Genomic DNA, 12,716 nt, shown 5'->3' with positions numbered 1-12,716 from the left:
TGAAGCCATGGCATCCCTGGTGTCCCAGGCTGGGCGAGCGAGGGGCTCCCTGGCAGGCAGCCAGACCTCCCAGCTATTCTACTCTGCTGCTGAGTGAGGACAGGAGGGGACGAGGCGGGCTGGAGAGGCAGCGAAACTGCAGACGCTATCCTACAAGACAGACGGACGTTCATAGACTGACGGGCTCTCAATTAGAGGCCTGCAGTATGTACCGGTACAGCGGTTCTCAACCTTCTGCACAATGGATGTCGCTGATCAGGAACTCAGACGGTTAGCTGACACCACGATAGTTGGTTCCGAAGTGATAGTCTTAACACAAGCAGTCCCGGTTCCAGGTACAACAAAACAAAAAGACTAGCAGTAGTTGTACTAGATAACAATCTAGGTACGGTAGCTTCACATAGGGCGGTGCTCTGTGTTGTGGGTCAATTTATAACAAGGTGGTTTTGGGAACAGTTGACTCCTCGGTGGGGGAATGAGAGTCTTGAATGAGAGTCCCCCCCCCTCCATCTTGTATCCCTCTTTCAGTCTCACCTCGAACACGGAGACCTCGTCCTTCCTGTAGATCTCGTCGGCTGGAGGGTGGAACCAGGCGCACTTCCTCATGTGCTGGAAGAGGATGCTGCGACTCTTGACGTAACGCAGGCAGAACTCACACAGGTAGAGCTTAGGCAACCTGGGCCAGGCAGAGGAGGGAGAAGATTGAGGGGGAAAGGGTGAGACATCCCGTTACACGAGTGCAAACTAACAGTGGACTGACTCAGAGTGGAGCGTGTGTGGGGAAAAGCAGCGTGGGTTGTGTCGTTCGTTACCTGCTGTACTCTTGTGGGTACGGAGAAGAGTACCAAGTCTGGATCTCAAACTTGCCGAACTCGATGACAGACGGGCAACGCATTTGGGGATCTGGAGGGCCGGTCACCCCGACTTTCTGCAAAGGCAAAAAAATATAGACCAAAGAAGACAAAAAATAAAGGGAGACACACACACGGAGCGAGAGAAAGAGAGGAGGGTTCAGTTTTGGAGCTACAGCATCAAGCCAGGTTTTCCAACAGGGGATTAAGAAGAGCATGGAGCAGACAGAGATTACACACCAGGGATTACTGGGCTTTCTGACTGCCCTCTGCCTAACCCAGCACAGCGTGTGGTTGTGTTTGCCTGACACTCACCAGCACTCAAAACACAAGCACACACACTTAAGTGACAGGAAGACACATACTCACACAGGCACAGTAAAGCAGAAACAAACTGGTCTCCTGTGCTCATAGGATTATTATTAGCTCTCTGGTCTGTCTTGAGTGGAAACTCTAGGCATCTGCCACTGGTTTCTGGTGACACGCTGGTAACCAAACGCTTCCACACACACAGAGAGGCCCCTCACCCATGCCTACAGTGTCAGGTCTTTTTCACTGACTGCCATGACAGGGGAGAGAGGATCCACTCTAAGACAAAAGCGAGCAGTACCAGAATGCGTCTATTCTACACCATTTGTAAACAAACCACAACACAAAAAAGGGAAGCCATCAATTATAAAATCCAAAGTGGACATTTTAATCGCTGAGTGTGCACCTCTACCTTTCACCTGCCTTTCCTATTCTCCTACCGAGCAAGACTAGAGAAAAGTCTGACGGGAGGAGGAGGAGAATAAAACAACGTTGGCAATGAGAGTTTCTCCTGTGATGTACAGCAACGCTCTGAAGCTCTGCAGCATCTGTACCAGTGAGGAATCACAACAGAATAGACACTGATAGAAAGATATGGAGGGCAGCTGATCTCTCACACACACAGAGAGCGAGACACACAGAGAGACAGTCAAAGAGACAGACACACAGAGCGAGAGAGACAGACAGGACAGAGACAGACAGACAGACAGGACAGAGAGCAAGAGACAGCGAGAGTGAGACGGACAGCGAGACGGGCAGCGAGACTTTCTGTCCTTCTCTGTCTGTGGTTACCTGTAGTGCCAGCTCCTGGATGCGTCTGAAGAGTTCCACGTCTTTCTCGGTCAGGTTCTCATGGCCTGGCAGCTTGTCCTCATCCTCGCGCCAGTCACTACTGTCCTGATTGTCTGTGGAGGGAAGAAACAGCCGGGGGGACACTTACAGAAAAGGAACAGAACAGTCATGTCTTAAGGTTCTGACAGACACAAAGTGCTGGAACTTGTAAATGGTATTTGGGATTTTATTAGGATCCCCATTAGCTGTTGCGAAAGCAGCAGCTACTCTTTCTAGGGTCCGCACCAAACACGACATAATACAGAACATTAATACACAAGAACAGCTCAAGGACAGAACTACGTCAATTTTAAAAAATGGCACGCGTAGCCTACATATATCAGCACACACACAAACTATCTAGGTCAAACAGGGGGAGAGGCGTTGGGCCGTGAGGTGTGTGGACAAACGTCTGGACAGTAAGCAAGTTCTGCAGGTGTTGAGTCTGACTGAGGAACATCGTATGAAGTGCGTCGTTTGACTGACACAAATAAAGCCACTACAGCCTCTCCTTCACCCTCAGTATTCAACGCATTATTCCAGCCTCCCCTCCTCACCTGTCCTGTCGTCGCCCTCTCCCTTACGTATGGCCTTCTTACGGATGCGGTACTGCTGGGAGTAGTCCACCTCGTGCCGGGCCTTGCGTCCGTCTGGCGAGGGCGTGAAGAACTTGGTGAGGGCATCAATCAGGCCCTTGGTCTTCCTGTTGAAGCGCAGACCGCCTTGCTCCGACGAGTCCTCCCGCAGGGAGAACAGCAGCCGATCGTCGCCAGGGTAACCCTCGCAGGACGAGCTGGATGACGAGCGCGGGGAGGAGCACTGCGAGCGACGGTCCGCCTTCCGCCGGCCACGCCCACCTGGCTCACGCAGCTTCTTGAAGGGCCGGCCTGGTCTGCAACGGGAGACAGGATTGGTCAGAGACCCAGCAGGAAAAAGCAACACACTACACAGACGACTAAGGACTAGAGGTCGACCGATTAATTGGAATGGCCGATTAATTAGGGCCGATTTCAAGTTTTCATAACAATCGGAAATCGGTATTTTTGGACACCGATTTGGCCCCCAAAAAATACCTTTATTTCATCTTTATTTAACTAGGCAAGTCAGTTAAGAACAAATTCTTATTTTCAATGACGGCCTAGGAACGGTGGGTTAACTGCCTTGTTCAGGGGCAGAACGACAGATATTTACCTTATCAGCTCGGGGATTCAATCTTGCAACCTTACAGTTAACTAGTGCTTCTACACCACCTGCATTGCTTGCTGTTTGGGGTTTTAGGCTGGGTTTCTGTACAGCACTTTGAGATATCAGCTAATGTACGAAGGGCTATATATAAATACATTTGATTTGAACTAGTCCAACGCCCTAACCACCTGCCTCTCATTGCACTCCACGTGGAGCCTGCCTGTTACGCGAATGCAGTAAGTCACGGTAAGTTGCTAGCTAGCATTAAACTTATAAAAAACAATCAATAATAATCACTAGTTAACTACACATGGTTGATGATATTACTAGTTTCTCTAGCGTGTCCTGCGTTGCATATAATCGATGCGGTGCGTATTCGCAAAAAAGGACTGTCCTTGCGCCAATGTGTACCTAACCATAAACATCAATGCCTTTCTTAAAATCAATACACAGAAATATATATTTTTAAACCTGCATATTTAGCTAAAAGAAATCCAGGTTAGCAGGTAATATTAACCAGGTGAAATTGTGTCACTTCTCTTGCGTTCATTGCACGCAGAGTCGGGGTATATGCAACAGTTTGGGCCGCCTAATTTGCCAGACTTTTACGTAATTATGACATAACATTGAAGGTTGTGCAATGTAACAGGAATATTTAGACTTATGGATGCCACCCGTTAGATAAAATACGGAACGGTTCCGTATTTCACTGAAAGAATAAGATTAATGACCCACGGCTCGTATTTCTGTGTGTTATTATGTTATAACTAAGTCTATGATTTGATAGAGCAGTCTGACAGAGATGGTAGGCACCAGCAGGCTTGTAAGCATTCATTCAAACAGCACTTTCGTGCGTTTTGCCAGCAGCTCTTTGCAATGCTTCAAGCATTGAGCTGTTTATGACTTCAAGCCTATCAACTCCCGAGATTAGGCTGGTGTAACCGATGTGAAATGCGTGCTAATAGCGTTTCAAATGTCACTCGCTCTGAGACTTGGAGTGGTTGTTCCCCTTGCTCTGCATGGGTAACGCTGCTTCGAGGGTGGCTGTTGTCGATGTGTTCCTGGTTCGAGCCCAGGTAGGGGCGTGAGGAGAGGGACGGAAGCTATACTGTTACACTGGCAATACTAAAGTGCCTATAAGAACATCCAATAGTCAAATGTTAATGAAATACAAATGGTATAGAGAGAAATAGTCATAATCCTATAATAACTACAATAACTACAACCTAAAAACCTCTTACCTTGGAATATTGAAGACTCATGTTAAAAGGAACCACTAGCTTTCATATGTTCTCATGTTCTGATCAAGGAACTTAAAAGTTAGCTTTCTTACATGGCACATATTGCACTTTTACTTTCTTCGCCAACACTTTGTTTTTGCATTATTTAAACCAAATTGAACATGTTTCATTATTTATTTGAGGCTAAATTGATTTTATTGATGTATTATATTAAGTTAAAATAAGTGTTCATTCAGTATTGTTGTAATTGTCATTATTACAAATAAATAAAAAATTTAAATTGTCCGATTAATAGGTATCAGCTTTTTTGGGGGGAATAGTCTGCGTTGAAAAATTATAAACGGTAGACCTCTACTAAGGACTGGTCATTTGGAAGCGTCAAGAGCCACTGAACACAGCCAAAATGTAAAAACTAAACTAATGATCATTTGTACAGATCGTCATTCATGTTTCCAATGATCGAATAGTGTCAACAAATGAGTAAGGCTCAGTCCTCGACTCCCGACATTAAAACGTTGATCGGTGAGTTTCATATTTAGATTCTTATGCGACAAAGCTTCATTTCCAGCATGAAACACAGCAGACCTTTTTTGTTGTTGTAGCTATTAGGCCCTGTCATTAAACAGTTTGTGGTCATGGGAAATGGTCTACTCCGGCCAGTGAAACTGTAGCGGGGCCGATCTGAAGTTGCCTGCTGTGTTTCACGGGTCCAGCAACACGCCGTGCCCGAGCTGCTGGCTCCCGGACGGTGCTGCCGGGCAGCCGCCCTCTCCGTCGCGTTACCAACCTGTTCTTGGGTCGTCCCAGTGGTGCGTTGTAGCGCCGTTTGATTTGTGCCGCCTTTTCATGTAAGAGCTTTCTGCCCTTTTTCCTGGGCTGACACATCTGACAGATCCACATGCCTGGTGGGAGAGCAGAGCAGATCAGAGCATTGTGTATTAGCTTAGCTGGCATTAAACCTCTTCGGTACTACTACTATTCTAGGACATGCACCGACCACACAGTACTAGCAGCATTAGAACAGCAACAAAAAAAAGGATATGTTTCATTACACTGCCGGAAAATGGGTTTGTGGTCCTTCTGAGCTTTGTCATTCGTTACCAATTACCTCGTGGCCATAGTCGTTCAGATGCACAGTGGATCCATTTACTGCAGAGAGGCGCAGGTCTTTCCAGGGACTGTATATGTTTAAGTGGGTTTTATTGGGTACGTTAGACGGGTCAGGGGTGGGAGAGGGGGGGGGGTTTACCTTTTGGCATCCGCATCAGTGGGGGGTCACAGCACTCCATGTGGAAGCCCCGGTCACAGGAGTCACAGAACAACATGTTCTCCTACACACACACACACACAGTACATATTTGGTCACTCCCTGCACATCATGTTTACGCTGAACTTACATTTCCACCATTTGCCTTCAACCAGTCCTGTACTTGGACGTTCAGAAGAGAGAGAACCATCTGTAGCAGCCGTCTAAAATAGTTCTCAGTCAGTTGAAAAACACAAAAAACGATCCGAGTACCGACGTACTGAGCCGAAGCACAACCAGGCACACAAGCACTCACCGCGTTTTTGCCTTGATCCTGACAGTTGCTGCAGGTCTTGCATTCGATGCACTGCCACCACAGAGCTTTGACTCGCACCGTGAGCTCCGGTGAGAACTTCAGACAGGACGGGTGGCCTAGGGGACACAGATCAACAACGTTGAAACACTCACAAGCCTGACAACCACACGAGATCAAAACACCACTCCAAAAGCCGTATAGATCCAGCTCAACCGTGACGACAAACTGAAAGATTCAGACATCTAACAGAACAGCCTGTCGAAACATACATTTAGCCTAGTTCGACGGATCAAAAACTACATCTGACCTAGTATTCAAATGAAACCCGAGACATAAATCCAAGGTGCAGGCAGGGAGGGGAAGTAGCAGGCAGCGCTTCATTGATGTCCCAGCATATATAAACTGTGCTGCCACAGTGCTACTCACCGCTGTTGCCACAGTCTGCACAGGAGATGAGCTCCTCTGGCTTCTTGTCGCGGTTCGACTCCTTGGTCCCCAGGCAGAAGCTGCAGATAGGGATGGGCTCTGCCACAGGCTGAGAGAGAGAGACAGACAGAGAGTGAGATATATAGATAAACGGGAGTCAGACGGGGGGGGGGGGAGTGGAAGGACAGGGACACAGAAAGAGAGTCACAAAACAGCTCCATTCAACTGCTTCATTGTACCAGACAGGAGGGGGAGGGGCGGTAATCGCTGTGTGTCCACATTCAGATCACTGTCAATGTGCCACAGAGACAGCAGTTACAGTTCACTCAGACAGCAAATTAATAAAGTTTTAATAAATTTGTCAGTCAGATTAAGCGAACGGCAGAGGCAGCAGACTATTCCCGGGTGATGACGTTGTGACCTAACAGATGACCATTAAAGGCTATGATGATGATGACAACCTGCCTATACTCTCAGGTTATAACTGACGATCTAGGAGACAGTTTTGCCTTTTAAATTGGAATGTATGGACACGGGGACCTGATCCTAGATCAGCACGCCAACTGAGACGCTTGATACATACGAGCCCAGAGGTGATAGTTACTACAATACCCAGGGGTCTTTGTTCCACTCAACTGGATTCCCATATCATTTCCAGAGCAGCTCTGCGGCGTGAGCACCACTAAAGGCCCTGTTCTGTTCCGATGCTTATTCTGTAGCACGCCGTCTTGACATTCACTTTTGGGACACCATAAATCTTTTAGCATGGAGCAGGAGGAGAAGAGAGTGACCCATGAACCTGTTTGAGACACACACAAACATGCATAGACAGACACACACACACAAACTCATCCACACACAAACTCTCCCTCTCGCAGGGAAGCTACACAGCGCCCAGGGGGTAGCCAGTGGTGGAGGGAGGCTGATGACCAGACCTGGAATTTTGTGATTTTAGGCCGTTTGACCTTCAAGGGAGGTGCCCAATCTGCTAGGGCACCAAGGCCACTAACCAAAATAGCCAATTAAATTGATTTGAAAACCCCGAAACAGTAGCTATTCTGTTAAGAAAAACACAAGTGTATGTAAATGTACATAAAGAATGAGCCTAAATGTCGAAGTGTAGGTGATAGCCTTTGGCTACAGCCTGTCATGTACAGACCTATGCGGACATGAGGGAGGCGCATGAAAATGGTCAAATAACCCATTCTTGAAAAAAATTGTATCTGCGAGAGCTAAGCCTTGCCTCATGGTATATTTTAGCAATAATGACACTTAATTACACATACTTTTGTATATAATGTGTATGTGTGCGTATGTGGACACCGCTTCAAATTAGTAGAGTCGGCAATTTCAGGCAGACCCGTTGCTGACACCTGTTGCTTACTGAAGAGCTCAGTGACTTTCAACGTGGCACCGTCATAGGACACCACCTCAGTTCGTCAAAAGTCTTCCCTGCTAGAGCTGCCCCGGTCAACTGTAAGGGCTGTTGTTGTGAAGTGGAAACAACGGCTCTGCTGCAAAGTGGTAGGCCACACAGGGTCAAAGAACAGGACCGCCGAGTGCTGAAGCGCGTAGCATGTACAAATCATCTGTCCTCAGTTGCAACACTCACTACCAAGTTCAAAACTGCCTCTGGAAGCAACGTCAGCACAAGAACTGTTCATCGGGAGCTTTATGAAACAGGTTTCCATGGCCGAGCAGCCGCACACAAGCCTAAGATCACCATGCGCAATGCCAAGTGTCAGTTGGAGCGGTGTAAAGATTGCTGCCATTGGACTCTGAAGCAGTGGAAACGAGTTCTCTGGAGTGATGAATCACACTTCACCATCTGGCAGTCTGTCAGACAAATCTGGTTTAGGTGGATGCCAGGAGAACGCTACATGCCCGAATGCATAGCGTCAACTGTAACGTTTGGTGGAGGAAGAATAACGGGCTATGCCTCTTAATGCTACAAAATACAGTACTATGACAGTCTAGGCAATTCTGTGCTTCCAACAGTTTGGGGAAGGCCCTTTCCTGTTTCAGCATGACAATGCCCCCTTGCACAAAGCGGGGTCCATACAGAAATGGTTTGTCGAGATCGGTGTGGAAGAACTTGACTGGCCTGCACAGAACCCTGACCTCAACCCCATCGAACACTTTTGGGGTGAATTGGAACACCGACCGCGAGCCAGGCCTAATTGCCCAACCACACTAATGCTCGTGGCTGAATGGAAGTCCCCACAGCAATGTTCCAACATCTTGTGGAAAGCCTTCCCAGAAGAGTGGAGGCTATTAAAGCATAAAAGGGGTACCAACTCCTTATTAATGCCCATTATTTTGGAATGAGCTGTTTGATGAACAGGTCTCCATATACTTTGTCATTACTTATACACATACATACGCACACACGATCCTCTGTTCGGACCTCCACCCTGGACATGGGATCTTATCCCAGAGGCCAATCCAAAAACAACGCGGTCGCCGCAGGATAGGCAGAAGGTGAGCATGTCATACACCACTTCCGAGCATGTCAATCACCACTATCTAGACAAAACTGCCTCTGAGTGGACAAAGGTGGACAAAATTATGGCACGAGTTGCCTTCCAGAGAGACAGAGAATGTAACATTCTCTTTTGCAGAAACATGGCTCACTCTGGAAATGTTGTCAGAGTCGGTACAGCCACCCGGTTTCTTAGCGCATTGCGCCGACAGAAACAAAACTCTTTGGTAAGAAGAAGGGCGGGGGTTGTATGGTGTAATCATGACAACAAACAGGAACTCAAGTCCTTTTGTTCACCTGACCTAGAATTCCTTACAATCAAATGCAAACTGCATTCTCTACCAAGAGAATTCTCTTCGATTATAGTCACAGCCATGTATACTTTAATAATGTCTACATATCCTACATTACTCATCTCATACTGCATTCTAGAGGTCGACTGATTAATTAGGGCCAATTTCAAGTTTTCATATCGGAAATGTGTATTTTTGGGCACCGATTTGCAGATTTTTATATACCTTTATTTAACTAGGCAAGTCAGTTAAGAACACATTATTTTCAATGACGGCCTAGGAACGGTGGGTTAACTGCCTTGTTCAGGGGCAGCACGACAGATTTTCTCCTCGTCAGCTCGGGGGATTCTATCTTGCAACCTTAATTAATCCAAAGCAATAACGGCCTGCCTCTCTCTCGTTGCACTCCACAAGGAGACTGCCTGTTATGTGAATGCAGTAAGCCAAGGTAAGTTGCTAGCTAGCATTAAACTTACCTTATAAAAAAAAAATCTATCATAATCACTAGTTAACTACACATGGTTAATGATATTACTAGATATTATCTAGCGTGTCCTGTGTTGCATATAATCTGACTGAGCATACAAGCATACAAATATCTAAGTATCTGACTGAGCGGTGGTAGGCAGAAGCAGGCGCGTAAACATTCATTCAAACAGCACTTTCGTGCGTTGTGTGTCAAGCATTGCGCTGTTTATGACTTCAAGCCTATCAACTCCCGAGATGAGGCTGGTGTACCCCAAGTGAAATGGCTAGCCAGTTAGCGTGCGCTAATAGCGTTTCATACGTCACTCGCTCTTAGCCTTCTGGTAGTTGTTCCCCTTACTCTGGATGGGTATCGCTGCTTCGATGACGGCTGTTGCTGTTGTGTTGCTGTTTCGAGCCCAGGGAGGATCGAGGAGAGGGACGGAAGCTATACTGTTACACTGGCAATACTGAAGTGCCTATAAGAACATCCAATAGTCAAAGGTTAATGAAATACAAATGGTATAGAGGGAAATAGTCATATAATTCCTATAATAACTACAACCTAAAACTTCTTACCTGGGAATATTGAAGACTCATGTTAAAAAGGAACCACCAGCGTTCACATGTTCTGAGCAAGGAACTAAAACGTTAGCACATATTGCACTTTTACTTTCTCCAACACTTTGTTTTTGCATGATTTAAACCAAATTGAACATGTTTCATTATTTACTTGAGGCTAAATTGATTTTATTGATGTATTATATTAAGTTAAAATAACTGTTCATTCAGTATTGTTGTAATTGTCATTACAAATTTAAAATTAAAATCATCTGATTAATCGGTATCGGCTTTTTGGTCCTTGGTTTATCGGTATCGGCGCTGAAAAAAAAATCATAAATCGGTCGACCTCTACTGCATTCCATACCATCTATAGCATCTTGCCTATGCCGCACGGCCATCGCTTATCCATAGATTTACATGTACATATTCATCCCTTACATTTGTGTATAAAGTAGTCTTTGTGAATTTATTAGCGTACTTGTTAGATATTACTGCACTGTCGGAACTAGAAGCACAAGCAATTCTCTACTCTCGCATTAACATCTGCTAACCATGTGTATGTGACCAATAAAATCTGATTTGACACACACACAGTCAAAAGTTTTAGAACAACTACTCATTCAAGGGTTTTTATTTTTTACTATTTTCTACACTGTAGAATAATCATGAAGACATCAACATTATGAAATGGAATCATGAAGTAACCAAAAAAAGTTAAACAAATATATTTTATATTTGAGATTCTTCAAAGTAGCCACCCTTTGCCTTGACAGCTTTGCACACGCTTGGCATTCTCTCAACCAGCTTCACCTGGAATGCTTTTCCAACAGTCTTGAAGGAGTTCCCACATATGCTGAGCACTTGTTGGCTGCTTTTCTTTCACTCTGCGGTCCAACTCATCCCAAGCCATCTCAATTTGAGGTGTTTTCTTTTGCATATCTGTATTCCCAGTTATGTGAAATCCATAGATTGGGGCTTAATTAAATGTATTTAAATTGACCGATTTCCTCATATGAACTATAACTCAGTAAAATCTTTGAATTTGAAACATGTTGCATTTATATTTTTGTAAGCTAAACACCAGTCATGTTTTACAAAAATAATGTAGGATAACTATTAATATGTAAAGGCTCGATTCTGTGACATACTTGAGACACTGTTCGTTCCGATAGGAGAAAAAGGCCAATGCCTGTTTTGCACTGCAACATCCCCCACCTTGCAATCAGAGTGGAGGCAGCCAACATTTTGAAACTATTAAACCATAAACGTAATTACTTAAAACCTCAATGTTTTGTCATTTTATGGGGCATGTCTTACCATGTTACGGCCATAGGAATGTTAAAAGTATTATTTTATAAACACTTCCTCATATGCCGTTGAAACCAGCAATTCTCTCATATTCCCAACTTTCTTTCGTTGTCCAGCAGCCAGACACAATCCTAGTCATATTAAAAGGCCATGCTTGTGATCGCTTCTTTAGATCTTCACTCATTCTACATTTTGTTTTGATAATTTCATCTCAGTCATATCAAACCGCTTGCATTTGCGGTGTACTTTTGAGAATTGTGTTTTCCCGCTAATTGCATTTGGGAACATTCGCGCTTATACTGCCATGTGCGCATTGCTACGTTTATAAAATGTGAGCAAATAGCCTAATAGTTTAGCAACATTTAAAGCTAAACGTTCTGATCTGTTGCATCAGCCTGTTATTTATGTTTTTATTTTTTATGTACAGTGGTAGTATTATTTGGGATCTATCGCATCCCACAATTGTCCCAGTGTATGTTTGGAATATTTATATTTCGTACAGAAGGACAAGCTGACCAATAGAATAGGTCAACTTTTGTACTGTGGGGGATAGTAGATTGACATAGGCTAGTGTTTTTACTGTTTGTTAGACCTACTCATCTTATTGGCTGAAGAAAAGTTAACGTGGACCGTTCTATCATCTTCAACATGCGCCTCGAAATTCAATAAGGACGTGCACCGTTCCATCCCCAATGTGTCTGGCTTCACTTGTAGCCTACTTCGGAGCTGCAATGCCTGTGAGAAGGATCCGATCACGTGATGGGTATTGGCTAACAAGAATTGAGATATCGGAGAGAGCCATGCGAGTGTGAGGTGCTTCGGAGTAGGCTACGGCGATTGGCAGCCGGGAGAAGGGAATTATGAATATCATATCCAGTCCAAGGGAACAATGGCCACAAGGCTTTTTTTTTTATCGGGGGGGGGGGGGGGGCTGGGGTTAGGGTACAGGTTTGGGGCTGTGAGGTAGGGTGGGGTAGGTACAAAGATATTCCTGGCTGCCTGGCCATAGCTCAACACGGGGAGGGAAGAGGGAAGGAGCAAGTCCAGGCAGGGAGTAAGGAGAGACGGGCTGAAGAGCTTGATTTATTGAGTTAATTTATCATCTCGGACTCAGGCTCCCGCTTTCCATACAGGGACACCTCTCATCACACCACAAACACACAGAGACACAGAGAGAGAGAAAGAGAGTGAGAGGAAGA

At 45.4% G+C, this 12,716-nt stretch overlaps 1 protein-coding gene across 4 annotated transcripts in view; it reads right to left on the bottom strand.

The window, feature by feature from the left end:
- LOC109881951 (histone acetyltransferase KAT6A-like) overlaps positions 1-12,716 on the bottom strand; it is a 37,396-nt gene that overhangs the window by 11,980 nt on the left and 12,700 nt on the right. For all 4 annotated transcript variants that reach the window (XR_004205520.1, XM_020474052.2, XM_031805251.1 and 1 more), the window contains exons 3-10: positions 6,406-6,514; positions 5,980-6,095; positions 5,667-5,748; positions 5,205-5,319; positions 2,549-2,883; positions 1,953-2,065; positions 813-928; positions 535-676 (exon numbers count right to left, since the gene is read on the bottom strand). Coding sequence is in view for 3 of the 4 variants with exons in the window: in XM_020474052.2 (XP_020329641.1) it covers positions 535-676; positions 813-928; positions 1,953-2,065; positions 2,549-2,883; positions 5,205-5,319; positions 5,667-5,748; positions 5,980-6,095; positions 6,406-6,514 (1,128 nt within the window). In the remaining variant the exon portion in view is untranslated. The remainder of the gene's footprint in view (positions 1-534; positions 677-812; positions 929-1,952; positions 2,066-2,548; positions 2,884-5,204; positions 5,320-5,666; positions 5,749-5,979; positions 6,096-6,405; positions 6,515-12,716) is intronic.

Source organism: Oncorhynchus kisutch, linkage group LG3 (genome assembly GCF_002021735.2).
Source record: "Oncorhynchus kisutch isolate 150728-3 linkage group LG3, Okis_V2, whole genome shotgun sequence".
Lineage (NCBI taxonomy): Eukaryota > Metazoa > Chordata > Actinopteri > Salmoniformes > Salmonidae > Oncorhynchus > Oncorhynchus kisutch.
Note: the sequence above shows the minus strand (reverse complement) of the source record. Positions and strands in the feature narration are given on the sequence as shown.